General features: G+C 41.7%; 2 protein-coding genes across 2 annotated transcripts; one reads left to right on the top strand and one right to left on the bottom strand.

Moving 5' to 3' along the window:
• Positions 1-665: 665 nt before the first annotated feature.
• On the top strand, positions 666-1,717 carry LOC143177235 (uncharacterized). Its single transcript, XM_076375090.1, has 2 exons — positions 666-925; positions 1,373-1,717. The coding sequence occupies exons 1-2, from the start codon at positions 716-718 to the stop codon at positions 1,601-1,603; spliced, it is 441 nt and encodes a 146-aa protein (XP_076231205.1). The 5' UTR covers positions 666-715; the 3' UTR covers positions 1,604-1,717.
• Positions 1,718-4,046: 2,329 nt separating this feature from the next.
• LOC143189013 (uncharacterized) lies at positions 4,047-13,598 on the bottom strand. Its single transcript, XM_076393601.1, has 3 exons — positions 13,487-13,598; positions 4,933-6,144; positions 4,047-4,350 (listed from the first exon to the last, which is right to left on the bottom strand). Exons 2-3 carry the CDS (start codon positions 6,110-6,112, stop codon positions 4,184-4,186), a joined length of 1,347 nt encoding a protein of 448 aa, XP_076249716.1. The 5' UTR covers positions 6,113-6,144; positions 13,487-13,598; the 3' UTR covers positions 4,047-4,183.
• Between the last annotated feature and the right edge of the window lie 1,341 nt (positions 13,599-14,939).

Here is a 14,939-nt window from a genome sequence, read left to right as displayed (position 1 = left end):
TGAGCGGAAACCGTGTTTTCTGCCTTTAACGCAGCACCGAGCCCGAACTGCGGTATATGCGACCTGGGATCTATTAGTATTTAGGTATTTACGTATAAATTCGCGATTTTTATCTAACTTGAGGATTCATGGTTGTTGGTGTAATAATTGGAGAGAATTTGGGTCTGAGGAATAGAGTGGTATTTGGGGGTGTGTTGGGATATGAAAAGTTCTGTAGCTGACCCTGCTGTGGACTTTTTGGGGACACTGTTTTTAACAATTTTTAATATAGAGGCGTTTTATGGGAACGTCAGGAAACAAAAAATATTAATATCAATCCTTCTAATGCATAATATTGCTATTTTATGACACATTGATTTTCGATCGTCTCATAAAAAATGTAAATACTATGTTTTTCTGAAAAGGACACTCCAGGGCCAATAAAAGTTTCCTTATGTTTACTAAAAAAAAATACTTCGGCGAAAATAGTCGACACTTTGGTCAATCGGTGCCATATAATATAGCCTACCGAAATTGTCGTTCGCTACCTCACTGACAAGATGCGTTTTTAATTAGTCATTCCGTGGAACGTCCTCTAATCGCCTTACAACGGATTAACCAGTCAGACAGCTGCCACGAGGAAAGGTTTATTTTATTATTTTCGTCGGGGATTGGACGTCGCTCTCTTCCAGTGCCCAGTTCTCCAGCTAATTGACGCCAGTCCACACGTGAAACAATGAAGAGGAGCCAAGGAGTTCTCGCGGTCGTCGCGGTTCTTGTTGCAGTCGTCAATGGGCGAGTTTACTACTTGCAGAACGCGGATGAAAATCGATACGGCGACTTGAGTTACCCTACGCCGAATGAACAATCTTCGAGGGATCTAGATTTGAGTTTCTCGGCTGGAGACGCAAACGAGGCTGACGAGGTGCTACGTCCTGCTAAAAAGGTGAGGCGATTTTTCATTCTATGACTTTTTCATCTTTTTTTTTTAAGGTAGATGTTATCATTGAAATTCTGGCGAAAATCTTATACCACAGTTTAGAGAATATTTCTAGAAATTTAATTTAATATTATGCTAATTTAGATTTATCTGGTAGATACTATGTAATATTTACGCAGTATAAAACTGTATTTAGATATCAAAATCTGTAAATGAATATCAATTCTTACTTAAAAGATCAATTATTGAGAGAACTCAATTTCTTTTCCAAAACATTACTCACCAATCATTTTTAATGAAACGATCCATCGATGGCGAACGTTGATTAAACGAGCGTGGAGGGTGTTCTCGGTTAATCCAATTAACTATAAAACCATCCTCGAATAAATATCATCCCCCATTGACGTTAATTCCAGTGTAATTCCATAAATGTCTCATTAATGCTTGAATTAGGTGTACACGCTTGTCACGCCAGAAAAGGTATATGGAGGACAAACTACGACATACAAAGAGGAGTTGCCAATCGCGCGTTATAAATTGGTCGAAGCACCTGTTAGGAGGACCAACCTGGACGATGTCATCGTTCTTCCAGGACAGGGTCGTAGAACCGTGAAGATCGATGGAAATAACAAGGGGGAGGTGGTTGTCGAACTACGCGTTATCGCCAACCACGACAGCGATTGAATTTGTTACAAGAGCTATCAGCGATCGTAATATTTTGAAAATAAAGGAAATGATAAAGATCGAGATTTATCCTGAAGAATCTGCGTTAAGTTGTTAACTGGATCTGTAGCTAAGCATTCGATAAAAGTATGTTATAATTAAAGGAAACTGTTTAGGGAACAAAGAGGGAGCTCAAAGAAATTTGTATAATTTTCTGTCAAAAATCTTTATTTTTGTTTAATTTTAATGTTAATGAAATATTTTAGTGTGAAGGGTTTATTTTCGCAAAAAAATAGAGTTATTCTAGTCTAAAGAGTTCAGTGTCATTTTATGTTAAAACCAGCACACATGGCAGTTGTTCTTGTTAGTGTTTTAAGTCTCGTTAACTTGCAACAATATGCACCTAACGATCTCGCTGACATCAAGATAGATTTCTAGTGGAACGCGTTTCATCAATCTAACCGCGGGCAAACATACGCGAAGTTTTACAGTCGAACCTTTGTAAATGAGTCGGGAGATCGATATCTCCCGTCAGATTTGCCCTCGTCCCTAAAAGCCTATCTCATGTCATTCCATGCGTCTATAGATAGGGAGAGTTTGAAGCGGTGTCATGAGATTTACAAGCGTGCTCTGCCGTCTCGAAACCGAGGGAGAGAGGAACTCTAATAAACGCCGTTTCGAAAATGATCTACTTTCAGCGTCTCAAAAACCACTGCAGGTTTATTTGAAAACTTACGAATACCCACCTTACTTGATCTGGTTTAATAACTACAAATGTATGTTAGACAGAATGTTTAGTATGCTTTCCACGTGATCTAATGGTTATTTGTGGGTGAAGAAATGAAGAAATGATGAGATGGAGGGATGAAGGGGTGAAGAGGTGAAGAGATGAGAGATGAAGATATGCAGATATGAAGATATGAAGAAATGAAGACTTGAAGGAATGGCATATTGTAGAGATACAAAGATATGAAGATATATAAGATGTGAAGAAATGAAGAAACAATATAGGGGTGTAAAAATAAGGAAGATATGAAAATTTATTGAGCTAGTGTAGAAGCGTGTTGAAATCATGATAATACGTAAACTAATAATCACATTTGTGAGAGCAATCCCAATGATACCACACGAAATTCTCCATTCCATATATTTTGTGACATCGCTCGAAGTTCACCCTGTATATCGAATTCTCCCCTAATCATGCTCAGTCGATGCTCGTCGAAGAGAGAGGTGGCATCTGGAGCAACGGTCGATTTCGATCGATCAACGAGTCGTCACGGAGGTTTATTAATGTCAAATAGCGTCGAGAGGCGGGTGGAAAGAAGCGTGACCATATACTCGGCTGAATGTGACGCTCCTTTAGCCGTGTGCGTTTTCTTCGAGTGTGCTCTTGATTCTAACGAGCTGGTGCATTGAGGAAGGTGAGGAAAGCTACCCCTCCGGCTTCTGTCTCACCCCTCGGGGGTTCGAGTGCAGCGAGCAGCCGGACCCTTCGTTTTGTTGATGCGTATTTCGAGTCTGTGTACTTGATTCAAAGCGCGACTCGTGAGCTCCAAGAGAAATCCCACCTCGCTGTTTCACTGATTTTTTAATCGAGCGCCCTTTGAGTCGAGAGTCCTCAGACGACTCCTTTTGCTAGATTTTTGTAAGGTCTGAACGGGGTATCTGATCGGATCTTGATCAGAGAGTCCTTTTAACCCTTGACTGGCGGAGGTCATTGCAGACACGTGTAAGGAGGTTGGGGAGGGTTGGAGCAAGCTGAGGAAAGTTTGAAGATTGATCTCTGCTGGGAGATTAAAAATAGCTTAACGGTCAGAAGAATGATCTACTATGGAGCTTTTTTCAGCTTCTTTTATCAAATCGTGTTTTTCCTGTTTGAAAATTGAACTTTTTGAAAGGAATGCAAAGCTCTCAGGTTAAATCGTATTATTTTTATTGCGTTTAATATACACGTCGAATACTTCCTATCAGTACATATAGATACAATAGAACGCTACTATAATATGTACAGCTCTTATATCACATACAGTTGAATTGGGAGCGGAGTTTGCCCCAGGAGGATCTCTAAAAGATCCTTTTCGCTAAGACGTGACGCGTTCGAGTGAGTCTCGATCGCGAGTTGGGCAAAGTCTTCGAGAGAACGGACTATTGAATTAAAAGTCAGTGTCTGGAAGCTATAGTGACAGTGATTCCAAAGACGTATCAACCAATAACAAAAAAAATAACAAGTCACAGTAAACAAATTAATTCACACCACAATTAAAATACAGGCTTCTGAAAATAAAATATTCACATTTCCTAGATCAAGAGGAAGCTGAAATTTATCATACTCCAAAAATAAAAGGCAGAAAAGAAGATGGTCAAAGGTAAAGATCGAAATACTTTTAAGAAAAGGTAAAAACGTGCAAGTCGACTACGATCCTTAGTCGATATATCGTGAAACAGAATATTCGTGACGATCAGCAGAAGTTCAGAGTCTCCTATGTTACCCTGAGCGACGACGTAGTCTGTCGAAGTCTGATGGTAGCCATCGCTCAAGGTGTCGAGGCTACGTCTATTTATACGGGCGAGAACAGAAGAGAATCGTTCGGTTTTCACGAGTTATTCGGTTACTTGCGATGTCTGCTCGTTCGAAGGATCTCCCTTGGGCTCCTTCACGTAGTCCACTACCAGCTCCAGACCGATGAGGGCTCGAAGATCCTTTCTGCCTTCATCCTGGCATGCAGTGGACGTTGAAGCTGTGCTCTCGGATTTGGGGAACCTCTCATCTGCGTTTTGGAATAAAATGAAGAACTGAAGAACTTGTTTTGTAAGGAAGTTGCTTATATTGTTAATTTCCTGCAGCAATGACAAAATTCTAGTCTAATTGACTCTTTTAAATAGAATAACGAGATTAACTGATTAGATATTTAACGAGTGTTAAAAAAGAAGTCTGGAAAAAATCTGTGAAGGCTACTATGAAACTAGGATAAACTGATTAAAATTAAAAGCTGTAAAGGAGTATTCAACCCCAGAAACACAATACAACTCATCGCTAGGGTTCGGATCTCCGTGCACTAATAAAAAAGTGAAGCATAGAATGTATATAAATTACATACAAAAATACACAAGACATAAAAACAAGCACAAATTATAATATTTTAAGGATAAAGCGAATTTTGAATTTAATTCCATTATTTTAATAGTGTTTATGAAAATTTCAATTTGCAGAATTTCAGTCTGCACTGATCTCATGTAACAGAGTCCTAATTACTAATTGCTCATATTATTCAATAAGCCTAGCCTCACAGAAGCCAACAAACCCACCACAAAGCACTATTTCAATATCAATTCTAAGCACAGACACTCACTGTCATCAGCTTCCTTTGAGCTATCCTCCCCCTCCGTCGTGGTTTCACTCCTAGCCGCCTTCTGGGCCTGACTAATGTTCCTATACGTCCTAGTCAGGTGTCTCAGGATATAATTCGTCCCATGGGAGTTCTCCTCGCTGCTCCTGGACGTGCTAGCCTCATCCCTGGTCAAATTCAGTGGCCTATTGCTACTATACTCCTTCGACTGCGGCACACTAAAGGCCGAGCAGTGCTTTCCCTTAAAAGGCAACTGCCTCTCGCTCAGTTTACGGTCCCAAATATGCCCAGACACGCGGAGGTCGATGAAGAAGTGCAGGGGATCTATGCCAGGATATGACTGAGGCATAGGATAAGGTGGATACCAGAGTGGTCCAGGAAGAAACTCAGGATTAGTCATGTTCCCAGGCAACCCGAAACCTTTGACACCTTGCAGCATATCGCAGCCTCTGCCAGGAAGACCAGGAAGAAAATTCCTAGAGAAGTCGAGCTTCTTTTGATCCGCCAGCATCGGTGACAACTCCTGACTACCAATTGCACTCTTCGTGCGGTCATCATAGGGACTTCTATCACTATAATTGCAGTTCTTGCGGTCTGTCGAGTGAGTCTCCTCGGGCTTGATCTTCTGCAGCTCACTGGCGAAGATGTTCTCTGGCGGTTGGGCCTGCTCGAAGTGGCGTGGTCGTTCGTCGAAGTAGCTCTTGCTCTGCTTACTGAAGTCTGATTTATTCTCATCTACTGGCTTCAGTATATCACTACCAAAGCTCGGTTTTTGTTCAAAGTTCGCCACTTTGCTCTCTGGGTCGTAGCCATCGTTCTTGCTCCTGCTCTCCAGTCGCGTTTCTAGTTGCTGTTGTGGCTGCGCGTGGAAGTATTTTTCTTGTTGCTGTTGATGGTGGTGCTGCCTTTCTTTCGTGGTCAGCTCTAGTGGACGATCACGAGCGTCTCGCCAGGACCTTTTGCGACGCCTGGGCGCGCTGGTTGTGTTCCCAGAAGCTGAGGACGCCTCTGTCTTTGCCTGGACGAAAGAACGCAGCATCTCGCTGAAGAAGAAGCTGTGTGGTGTCAGGGGGACGTTGTATAAGTAGGGAGGAGTCGCTGCTAGCAGACGAGAGACCAGGTCTCCGCCTGATAGAGAAGCTGGGGTCTTCAGGGTTGATGGATCGCCTGTGGTTGTTGTCATCTTGATTGTTGCTGGAGCTTGTAATGCAGACACTGCAAAAGATTAGGTGAGTGATGTGTACTTATTTGGGCAGTCAGCAATTCCGAATATTTTTTTCGGAATTACTTTTTTTGGGCCATGAACTGTATTATAAAAGATCTTGGAATATATTACATAATACAATAGAATATATTATAAAAGCTTTTCAAAGGATCTAGTATAGAATTTTCAAAATTATAAGCTCGTTGCTATCTCCAGAATTTTTTTCAATTAATTTTTTACCTTTGACTCTAAAATATTAAATTTCTTTTTACTTTTCCACTCATTATCCAGATAATTATTTTAGATAAATATATAATATACGTAGATATATAAATATTCCAAACAAATTGTATAATATCCAACTATCTAATGTCTTCATCTAAATATTATTAATTTCCCAATCACTCCATCTTATTTAATTCTTCAGACTTCCTGATAACTACAGCTCTCCAAATTTTTGCAGGTTTTTGAGGCTGTAATATTGCAAATCCGAAAACCCAGGAGTCGCAATAAAACATAGCAAAGCCAAATCCACAGGATAATCAAACAACCCACAAAAGATGAGGGACGTACGAATCGTTGGAGCAAAAGCGAGCTACTATTGTCTCCCGAAATTAATTGAATATCCGGGGTTGTTAAGTCTTAGACCAAGCAGCCGACGTCTACGTGAACGAGTGGAGTGAGTAATACCATGCTTGCGTCGCATCATCCATTAAGGATTACTAATTTCTGTCAAGTGCACGTTCGGTTTTCGCTCGCCTCGGCGTCTTGCGAGGAATCCTCGAGGAATCCCCGAGAAATCGTTAATGAGAATCCACGGTCGTGCGGTATTTCAATTAAACTTCGTGCTGCGGTTGTATGAACAATCGCGACCGAGAACAAATAGTAATTAGGGGGAATGTTCCCCGAGATCCGACAGTTCCTTCTGATTAATGCAGTTATAATTTCTTTGATGAGCTATGGCTCCGCTGGATCTTCCATTCGTGACGGAGAGGATTACAAGAAGTAACATAAGTTTTCGAAAAACTGACTAGGTATTCTTGTTTTATGGAATTTTTGTAAAATACGATCCTATGGGGGTTGTTTTTTAGACGAATGAAGTTAGAGAATTTTAGAGAAATTGGAAAATTTCGAACTTAGAACCACAGGGCTATTTAATTTAGAAAACACAAGCTTTCTAATAATGTAGCTGATAATCCTTTAATGATGTAAGTCGAACCGCAATGCTACTGCAGATAAAAGTGCCCCACCTTCAAAGGAATAATGTCATACAGATCCAATGACAATAAAACACGTTAAAGACTGCAGGACATAATCAATCTAACAAAAGATTCTCCGTCAGAGAGGAATCGTCCATTTTATTATCTCCTCTGCGACATTCCTTAACAGAGCCATAAAAACGAAACAAGCCATTATCGTATCGCGAAGCATGTCAAATGTACATAGCCGCAGCTGATGGAGGGAATCCCCTCGACAAGGTTTTTCCTTGTGATGCTTGAAGAAGACTCTGTGAAGATTTTCTCGCGATGGAAAGACTGAGAGTAACAGGGCGTGGAAATCAGAACGGTGGCGTGGATCCGTGTCCGCGTACCGAGGAGGGATTGGGTATTGTTTCGGTCCATTGTTTCCCAAACAAACGGCGTCCACGTTGTTTCGTCAGGAGATATTATGTTCAGCCAGACAGGCAGGCAGGACGAACAGGAAATGGACTGCTGTCAGTTTTACTCTTCGTGATAAATACGAGCCCGTCGCCGGTGCTGCGCATCCTGTCCTGTCCATAATTCTAGTCATCCATACCATCGAACATGGAACGTCGAGTGTTTTTCGATTCCTTTCGCAGAACCCAACTATCTGTGAGTAGTATCACTTTTTCTGTGATTACGCAAATTTTAAAAGAACTTGAAGTAGTGTGCATTGTTAGTATTATTTTTTAGTTAGATGGTAAAATAGGAGTTGAGGTTTCTGATGAAAAATATGTAGAAAAAATTTGTTATTGTCTTGGTGGAGATTTTATTTGGGGAAAAGTCTTTTTTAGTAGTAGCCTAAATAAGCTTTATATAAAATTTGGTTATTTTAAATCTTTGAGTTTCATATATACTATTCGAAGACCATTGTTGCATGTATGCAACCTCATCAAGAACTACTGCTTGACTATTAATTGATAGTACAAGTACCCCTATACTAAGGGGTACCTTTTCACTTCTTCAGATACAGTTTTTGAAAAAAGACTATAATACTTAGTAAAATTTAACAGAATCACAGTGGCATCAATCTTAAATAAAATTATTCTAAGTAATAGGAATTCCACTGATTTTGTCATAACATTATAAGTGCTTTCCCAGTGTTCATCACAAATTTGTATCCACATCAATCACCTAAATTATAATTATCCACAATCGGAAAACTGCGACAGTCAAAGTGTTAAATCAGAGTTCCCATTATTCAGACGTCTCTAGCTTTCCTCAGCGAAAATTACGAGCTGTTGTTAATCCCGCGTTCAGCGAAATATTCCTGTCGTGTTTAATATTTGAAAGATCTTTTTATCGCCGCTGTAACGAGAAAGGGACACAAAAGGCACGCGAAAGGCGCGCAGATACACGGAAGAACCCTTTCTGAAGAATCCCTCGGGACGAAACGATTTTTTCTCTCCCCCTTCCCGCGCGATGGCCCCGACGGAAGACAATAGCGACGCGTTTCCATTGCTTACTCCGCGGTCTCCTTCCCAAACAGGAAATTTTAAAGCCCCGCCGCTTCGCGAGATTCACTGTGCGCACAGTTCCAACTCGAGGCCTGAATCAGCTCGCGCGACAAAGAGGATCTCGAATTTCTGGGACATTAATCGGACGATCTCAGCGGCGGTTCCGTTCAGTTCTTCGCTCTTTCTTAGCGGCTTGATAAAAATTCACGTCGCAGAAGCGGAAAGGGGTACGCAGAAGGGGGTTGAATTTACATTTCTCTGCTTCCCTCCCCTTCTGTATGGAAGACGTTACAGCATCCACTCGGTAGCTCGTATTTAAATCGCATTACCCCGAGTAAAATAATTCACCGAGCTCCTGGAGGTACGTCAATTATGCTAAAAGTGAGAATTCCCATCGGCCACGGTCTTTTATTTTATTACGGATAAAAAAAAATGCCTCGCGGAAAAGACGACCGAGTATTTACTTGAGATTCTCGCTGCGACGGTACAATTTATTCCCCGTCGGGCTCCCCTGCTGGAACACATTTTCAACGGATCCACCCCTGCCATATTCCGGTCGAATGTCTTTTTAAAATTGTAATAAACACTTTCCTCGACTCTTGGCCTGCCCTTTTATAGGCGGTACTCGACCGACGGTGGGACAGTCTTTTAAATATCTTCGACAGTGTTGGGTGAATTTGGCTTCCTTATTCTATGTACTGCAAATATTTGTGGCTATTTTATGTTCTTTGAAGTGAAAGTTCTTGTGTATAAATTGTGTAAATAATGCTATGTTGATGTGGTGAGTGATTCGTGATTCAGTGATTTGTGATATTTCTTGGAAGTGGAATTTTTATTGAGTGGAGGTGTTATGAATTTGAAATCCAAGATAAGGTAAGAGAGCAAAAAGTATTTTTAATATATTCGAGAAATTTGTTATAATATTAGCTTTAATTCTTAATTGATATGGTAGAGATCCTAGCTTCTGTATTAACTCTACTTTTCGATATTTGGTATAACAAATATTCACAGTCGACTTATAGAAATTAATAGACTGGAAAATTGTAAAATATTCTTTAGCGATGTGATTTATGTCATAATTAGGCTACAAATATTTCTGCAAATTCATACTTTCACAAATTTGACTAAAAAAGTGGAGCCTAAATTCAGATACCTTTCCTATTTTCCAAAATAATATTATAATACATATCTTCTATATTCTCTGTATTTTTGCAAATGTTGTATCCTATATTTGTCTCCGTCGTCCAATACTAATACTGACAATGATTCACACCAGTTGAGGAGTGAACCAAAAACCCATTCAACCCTCAACACATAAAACGATCCTCCAAACCATCATTACTCACAAAACAACTGAATATTTTCTCGCCAAGGGGACAATGTTTCACAAAAATAACTCTTTAAATACCCTAGATTCTTGAAGCCACCCCTTCCATCGACATCGTATTCTGCCGCGACGTCCGCCGCTATGCAACAATAAAGCAAGTAGTCGCGGCCCCTGCTAAGTCAGGCTTTTACTAGTCACATTATCGTTCCCTTCGAGGCGACTCGGCGCGGATGGCGTCGCTCGCCGAAGACGACGAGGTTCTTCGTGCTCGACGCAGTTTCAGTTTCACGGGGCGGGGAAAGGCCGGTTTACGATTCATAAGACAACTCGGCGGATTGAATTAAGCGAGCGGTGCGGCAGCTGCCAGTCCGTTCCTGGTCCGTCCGCGCACCCACCGCGAATCTGCATAATCCCGTTCACGTCGACGATTCTAATTGGCGGATTGTTTCAATCTCTGTCGCCGCGGATATTTGCATTGCTGCTCCTCTCGCTTCCGACTTTCTCCCCCGTCCCGTCTCCTCGGCGCTCCTCGCGACCACGTTCGTCTTTCCCTTCCGATCTCGCCTCGTTCCAGATTTTACCCCTCTGTCTTCGAAACGAGTTTTCCTCCTCGCTCCCTTTCTTGAGCACCGCGACTTCTCGTCACTACCTTCAGCCTTTTTCTTGGTAAACTTGCGTCCTTTGCGAAGTCATCCTTCGACTTCTTCAGACTCCTTTTTTTGGGTTGAATTTGTGTCTATTGTTTCCTTTTCCTTTTATGGTTCTGAGGACGTTTTTTAGGTGGCTTGTGTCTCGAGGTTTTCTCGAGTTTTAGTGCTTTCTGGACTCTTTCTTTTCTTTGGGTGTCTTTGGTTCTTTTTCTGTTGTTTTTATTTCGTTCCTTGAGTGTCTTTTAAAAAGTCTGACCTTTGTGTTTCGAGTGATTTTCAGGGGTTGCGTTTGTCTTCTCTTTTTTAAATTCTCTCCTGTTTGCTAATTATTATATCACTTCTGTTGATTCTCTTTCGCCAGGAATCAGCTGTAATATTCATTGACAGCAGTTTCGTAGGTAACTAATTAGGTTTTCTAATATAATGTACAGGAAATAATTGACACATCCTTTACCAGTAACACGCATTATTTAATAATAAAATCGTGAAAATACAATAGCCAAGAGAATTTCGTATAATTGCTATCTCTGTTCCACCAATCACCATGCTTTAACAATTCCACGATAATAAATTATAAATACTCCTGGTAACGAAACTCCTGTCTCATAACAAGCCGTAATAATTGACGAGATCCAATAAGAGATGAAACAAATCAGATATTATTTCAGTGAACTTTCAGCCATCAATAAACCAGACGCCAAAATTAATTCGATCCTAGGGAATATTTAGCTCATTCAGTTTTTTACGCGTCGGGGGAGTAACATACGTCCTCATTTTTCCCTTCAAGTAACGCCGATCCCTTTACTGTCCGCATAAACATTTTTATTGCGCGGAGGCTCCGCCGCGAAACGATCTCGCTTTACATAGAGAGAAAAAAGAATGTCAGTCGCAGCAGCGAACGTGGCGATTTTTTTTTACGGTTGAACTCTCCGCGTAATTCGAACAGCTCTCTCTGTGCTCTCGAAAAAGAGCGCGCAGTATGGAAGATGCGAAACACGGGGGTGAAGGGGTGGGTGACAAACAACGATGGGAAAATAAGAGCCTTTCCTCAGCGTCTGTGAGATAATTCGTGGAACGTCGTGGTTCGATGTGAGAAGCCAGTGATTTTAATGCCCTCGCGTGTGTACAAATTGCGCTGGAATCACTGGGGTGGAAGACAAGGGTGAAGGAGTGGTGATTGATTTGAGGAAGAGGTAGAAGAATTTTTAGGAGACAGTTGAAGGGTGTTTACTTGAGGTTTGTGTAGTTTTATGTGGTGGAGGGAAGACCTTTGGTCTGATTCTTGGTAGACTGAAACTCCTTCGAAGTGGAGGGTGTTTTATTCTGCTCTAGGGGAAGACAAGAAAGTTTCCTTTTTGTTTCTTCGTAACATTTCAGGTGAAGGATATGCGTAGCATATAGATAATTGTGAATTGAGAAGTAGCTCTGGAAATATTAATGTAACTGAGTGAGTGAAGTAGTAGTTACTCAAGAAATGAGTTTCTTGTGATTTGGGCAAGATATGTCAAACTGGAGAAAATTCTTGTAGCTTAACTCTTCACAAATTATGTGAAAATTGTGAACCATTCGTATCAAACTATAATTTATATTATCTACACCTCGAAATTTCTCTAAGATAAAGTTCACTTTTAAGCATTAAATTTGCATCACTGAAAGTCTAATCAAATTTTTATTTTTTAATTAGAGAATCTATGCTACATTAGAACAGAAGTATAAAAAACTATTAAAAATGTATTTAATAAAATTATTCCCAAGTTTCTGTGAAAGTATAATACAATAGTGGACGATGAATGACAAATTCCACTCGGTAATAACTAAAACTATTCACGTCACCGACTTTTAAGTCCTAATCATAGGCACATTACGTCCACATTGATTTAACCGATACTCCATTGTGTTTTTCCCAAAATCGAAACCAAAGTACGATGAACCTGTAATCAGTATTGCCGCGTGGAGGAAAACACGCGGTTCAAAGCACCATGCAGAACCAATCTATAATAGTATTGCATGACGAATTATTACCAGCCACACGATACTCGTATCAGAGCTGTGCCGCGTGTTAATTTGGAACTGATCTCCTCCATTCAACCGCATTCTTTCTATTTACTTTGTCACTGAACTCTGATGCTTCTCCGTACTACCGACGCGGATCGCTACATTCATTTACATATTTTCACAGAACAAACACGTATAAAACGAAATGAAATTATTTTTTAAAAAAACTCCTCATCCAAACTGAATGCAATTCGATATTCAAAATAAAACTGGACCCTCATGAGAGTAGAAAAAAAAAATTCAATTTCCTCTAGATTCAGCATGTCCAAATTTCTCCACGTTATCCTAATTCAAGATTACAAAATATGTAACTTGTACCAAAAAAAAAAACTTGCCAACAGAAGTTTCTCAAAATACAATCCCCTCGGTACACCTCCCACGTGTGCTCCAACTTCTCCCTAAACTTTCACGAACCAAATCCCTCCAGGATTCTCGAGCAACCACTGAAAGCCAACACAGTTCCTCAAACACCAGTTTTCATGCAAAACACATCTCCTCCGCCCCGAAGGTGACACCAATACAAAAAAAAAGAAAAAAAAACAAAACCTCCTCTCCAACAGTCCCCATAAATCTCCGAAAATACACAATTAACAAACAGTCACAAACTGAGAATCTCAACTCACCAGTACACGCGGCGACAGGTTTCCCCTTTCGGTCGTCGTCGATCCAGAGGTGCTTAGCGATCCACGGATCCTGCAGACGGTCACCAGCAGCGCGGCGTGCTGCCCGTGCCAGCAAATGAGATAATAATCGGAGGACTCAGTCACTCGTCGTCGGGCACCGTGGCAGGCAGCGGTGGCAGGGTGGTTGTTCGGCGGCGGTGCTGAAAGTGGGGGTTGTATTCCATCCCTGGCGACCGTCGGCGACGAGGAGCGCGGTTGACAGACGGAGAGGGCAGGCTGACAGGGGGCCAGGGGCGAGCGGGACCGCGATAGAGCCAGAGGGGGACGTGAACGGCGGCGGGAGGAGGGCTGGAGGCAGAGGGTGGTGGTTTTTGAGATGATCCGGCCAATCTGCGCATCATTTCCCCGATGCACCCCGCGTCGCGGCAAACCGGCGCGGATTCCGCGCCACCGCAAGCACCGTGGAAGCCCTGTTGAATGCCACATTTCGAGGCGAGGATGGGAAGAAAGGGACAGCGGGACCGCGTGGGAGGAAGATCGAGGGCAACGCGAGAGGAAAAAGAAAAGAGGAGGAGAGGAAGAGGGCGGCACTAAAAGGGTGGAAGGGGGAGGGGGTGAACACGAGGGGAGAGAGGACTACAAGCGTACCCTGCTCGCGCGGGGGAGGAAAAAAAAAAAAGGTGGAAAACAGATATAGGCAAAAGAGAATCTTTCTGTTCCACGTCTACCCCTCTGCTCCTCTTCTGCTCTTCTGCTCTCCCTCCAGCCCCTCGACAGCCTGTCTTCTTCGTGTACACTTCGGTGTACGGACGTATCGAGGATATGTTTACACTGGGGGGGAAGAATCTCTGCTCCCGTTCACCAGTGGAATATCGATCTTTAATGCACGCTGGAATTGAAACGTGCGTGCCATCACGAGTTTATCTTGGCCAGGAGTCGTCGCTAGCGGTGGAATTAAGTGGAAGGGTTCAGGGGCGGAGAAGCGGCGCGGGAATGCCGAGAGAAGGCGGAACTAGTGGTATGAGTCAATCTTTTTATCTACGTATCGATACGGCTGTTTTTATGGACCTCGGGAGATAGGCTTGTTATTGAGGAATCTTTTTTTCTTGAAGGTGGTTTCGTTTTGCGATCTTTTAGGTTATGGTAACTGTGCGTTTGAGACTAGATTTGGGGTATTCGAGTGATCACAAGCAATTGTCTTCTTAAATGTCTTCTTACGAGTTGGTTATGAAATTGAGCAGAGTTTGGAATTATTTTAAGTTAATCAATTATATTTTTATGAAGTCTTGTTCACACTTTTAGTTTTTAATAGAATAAAGAAACGTGAGCTTGTGGTACTGGAATTAATTTCTCTGTAAAACGTCTTTTGTTATAAGATTGTGGGCAGTGAATTGAGTCCTTCATAAACAGACACTGTATACTGAATTAATGTTCCCTGTCTGAATTAATAGAG

Source organism: Calliopsis andreniformis, chromosome 3 (assembly GCF_051401765.1).
Source record: "Calliopsis andreniformis isolate RMS-2024a chromosome 3, iyCalAndr_principal, whole genome shotgun sequence".
Taxonomy (NCBI): domain Eukaryota; kingdom Metazoa; phylum Arthropoda; class Insecta; order Hymenoptera; family Andrenidae; genus Calliopsis; species Calliopsis andreniformis.
This window is presented reverse-complemented; position numbering and strand designations above follow the sequence as displayed.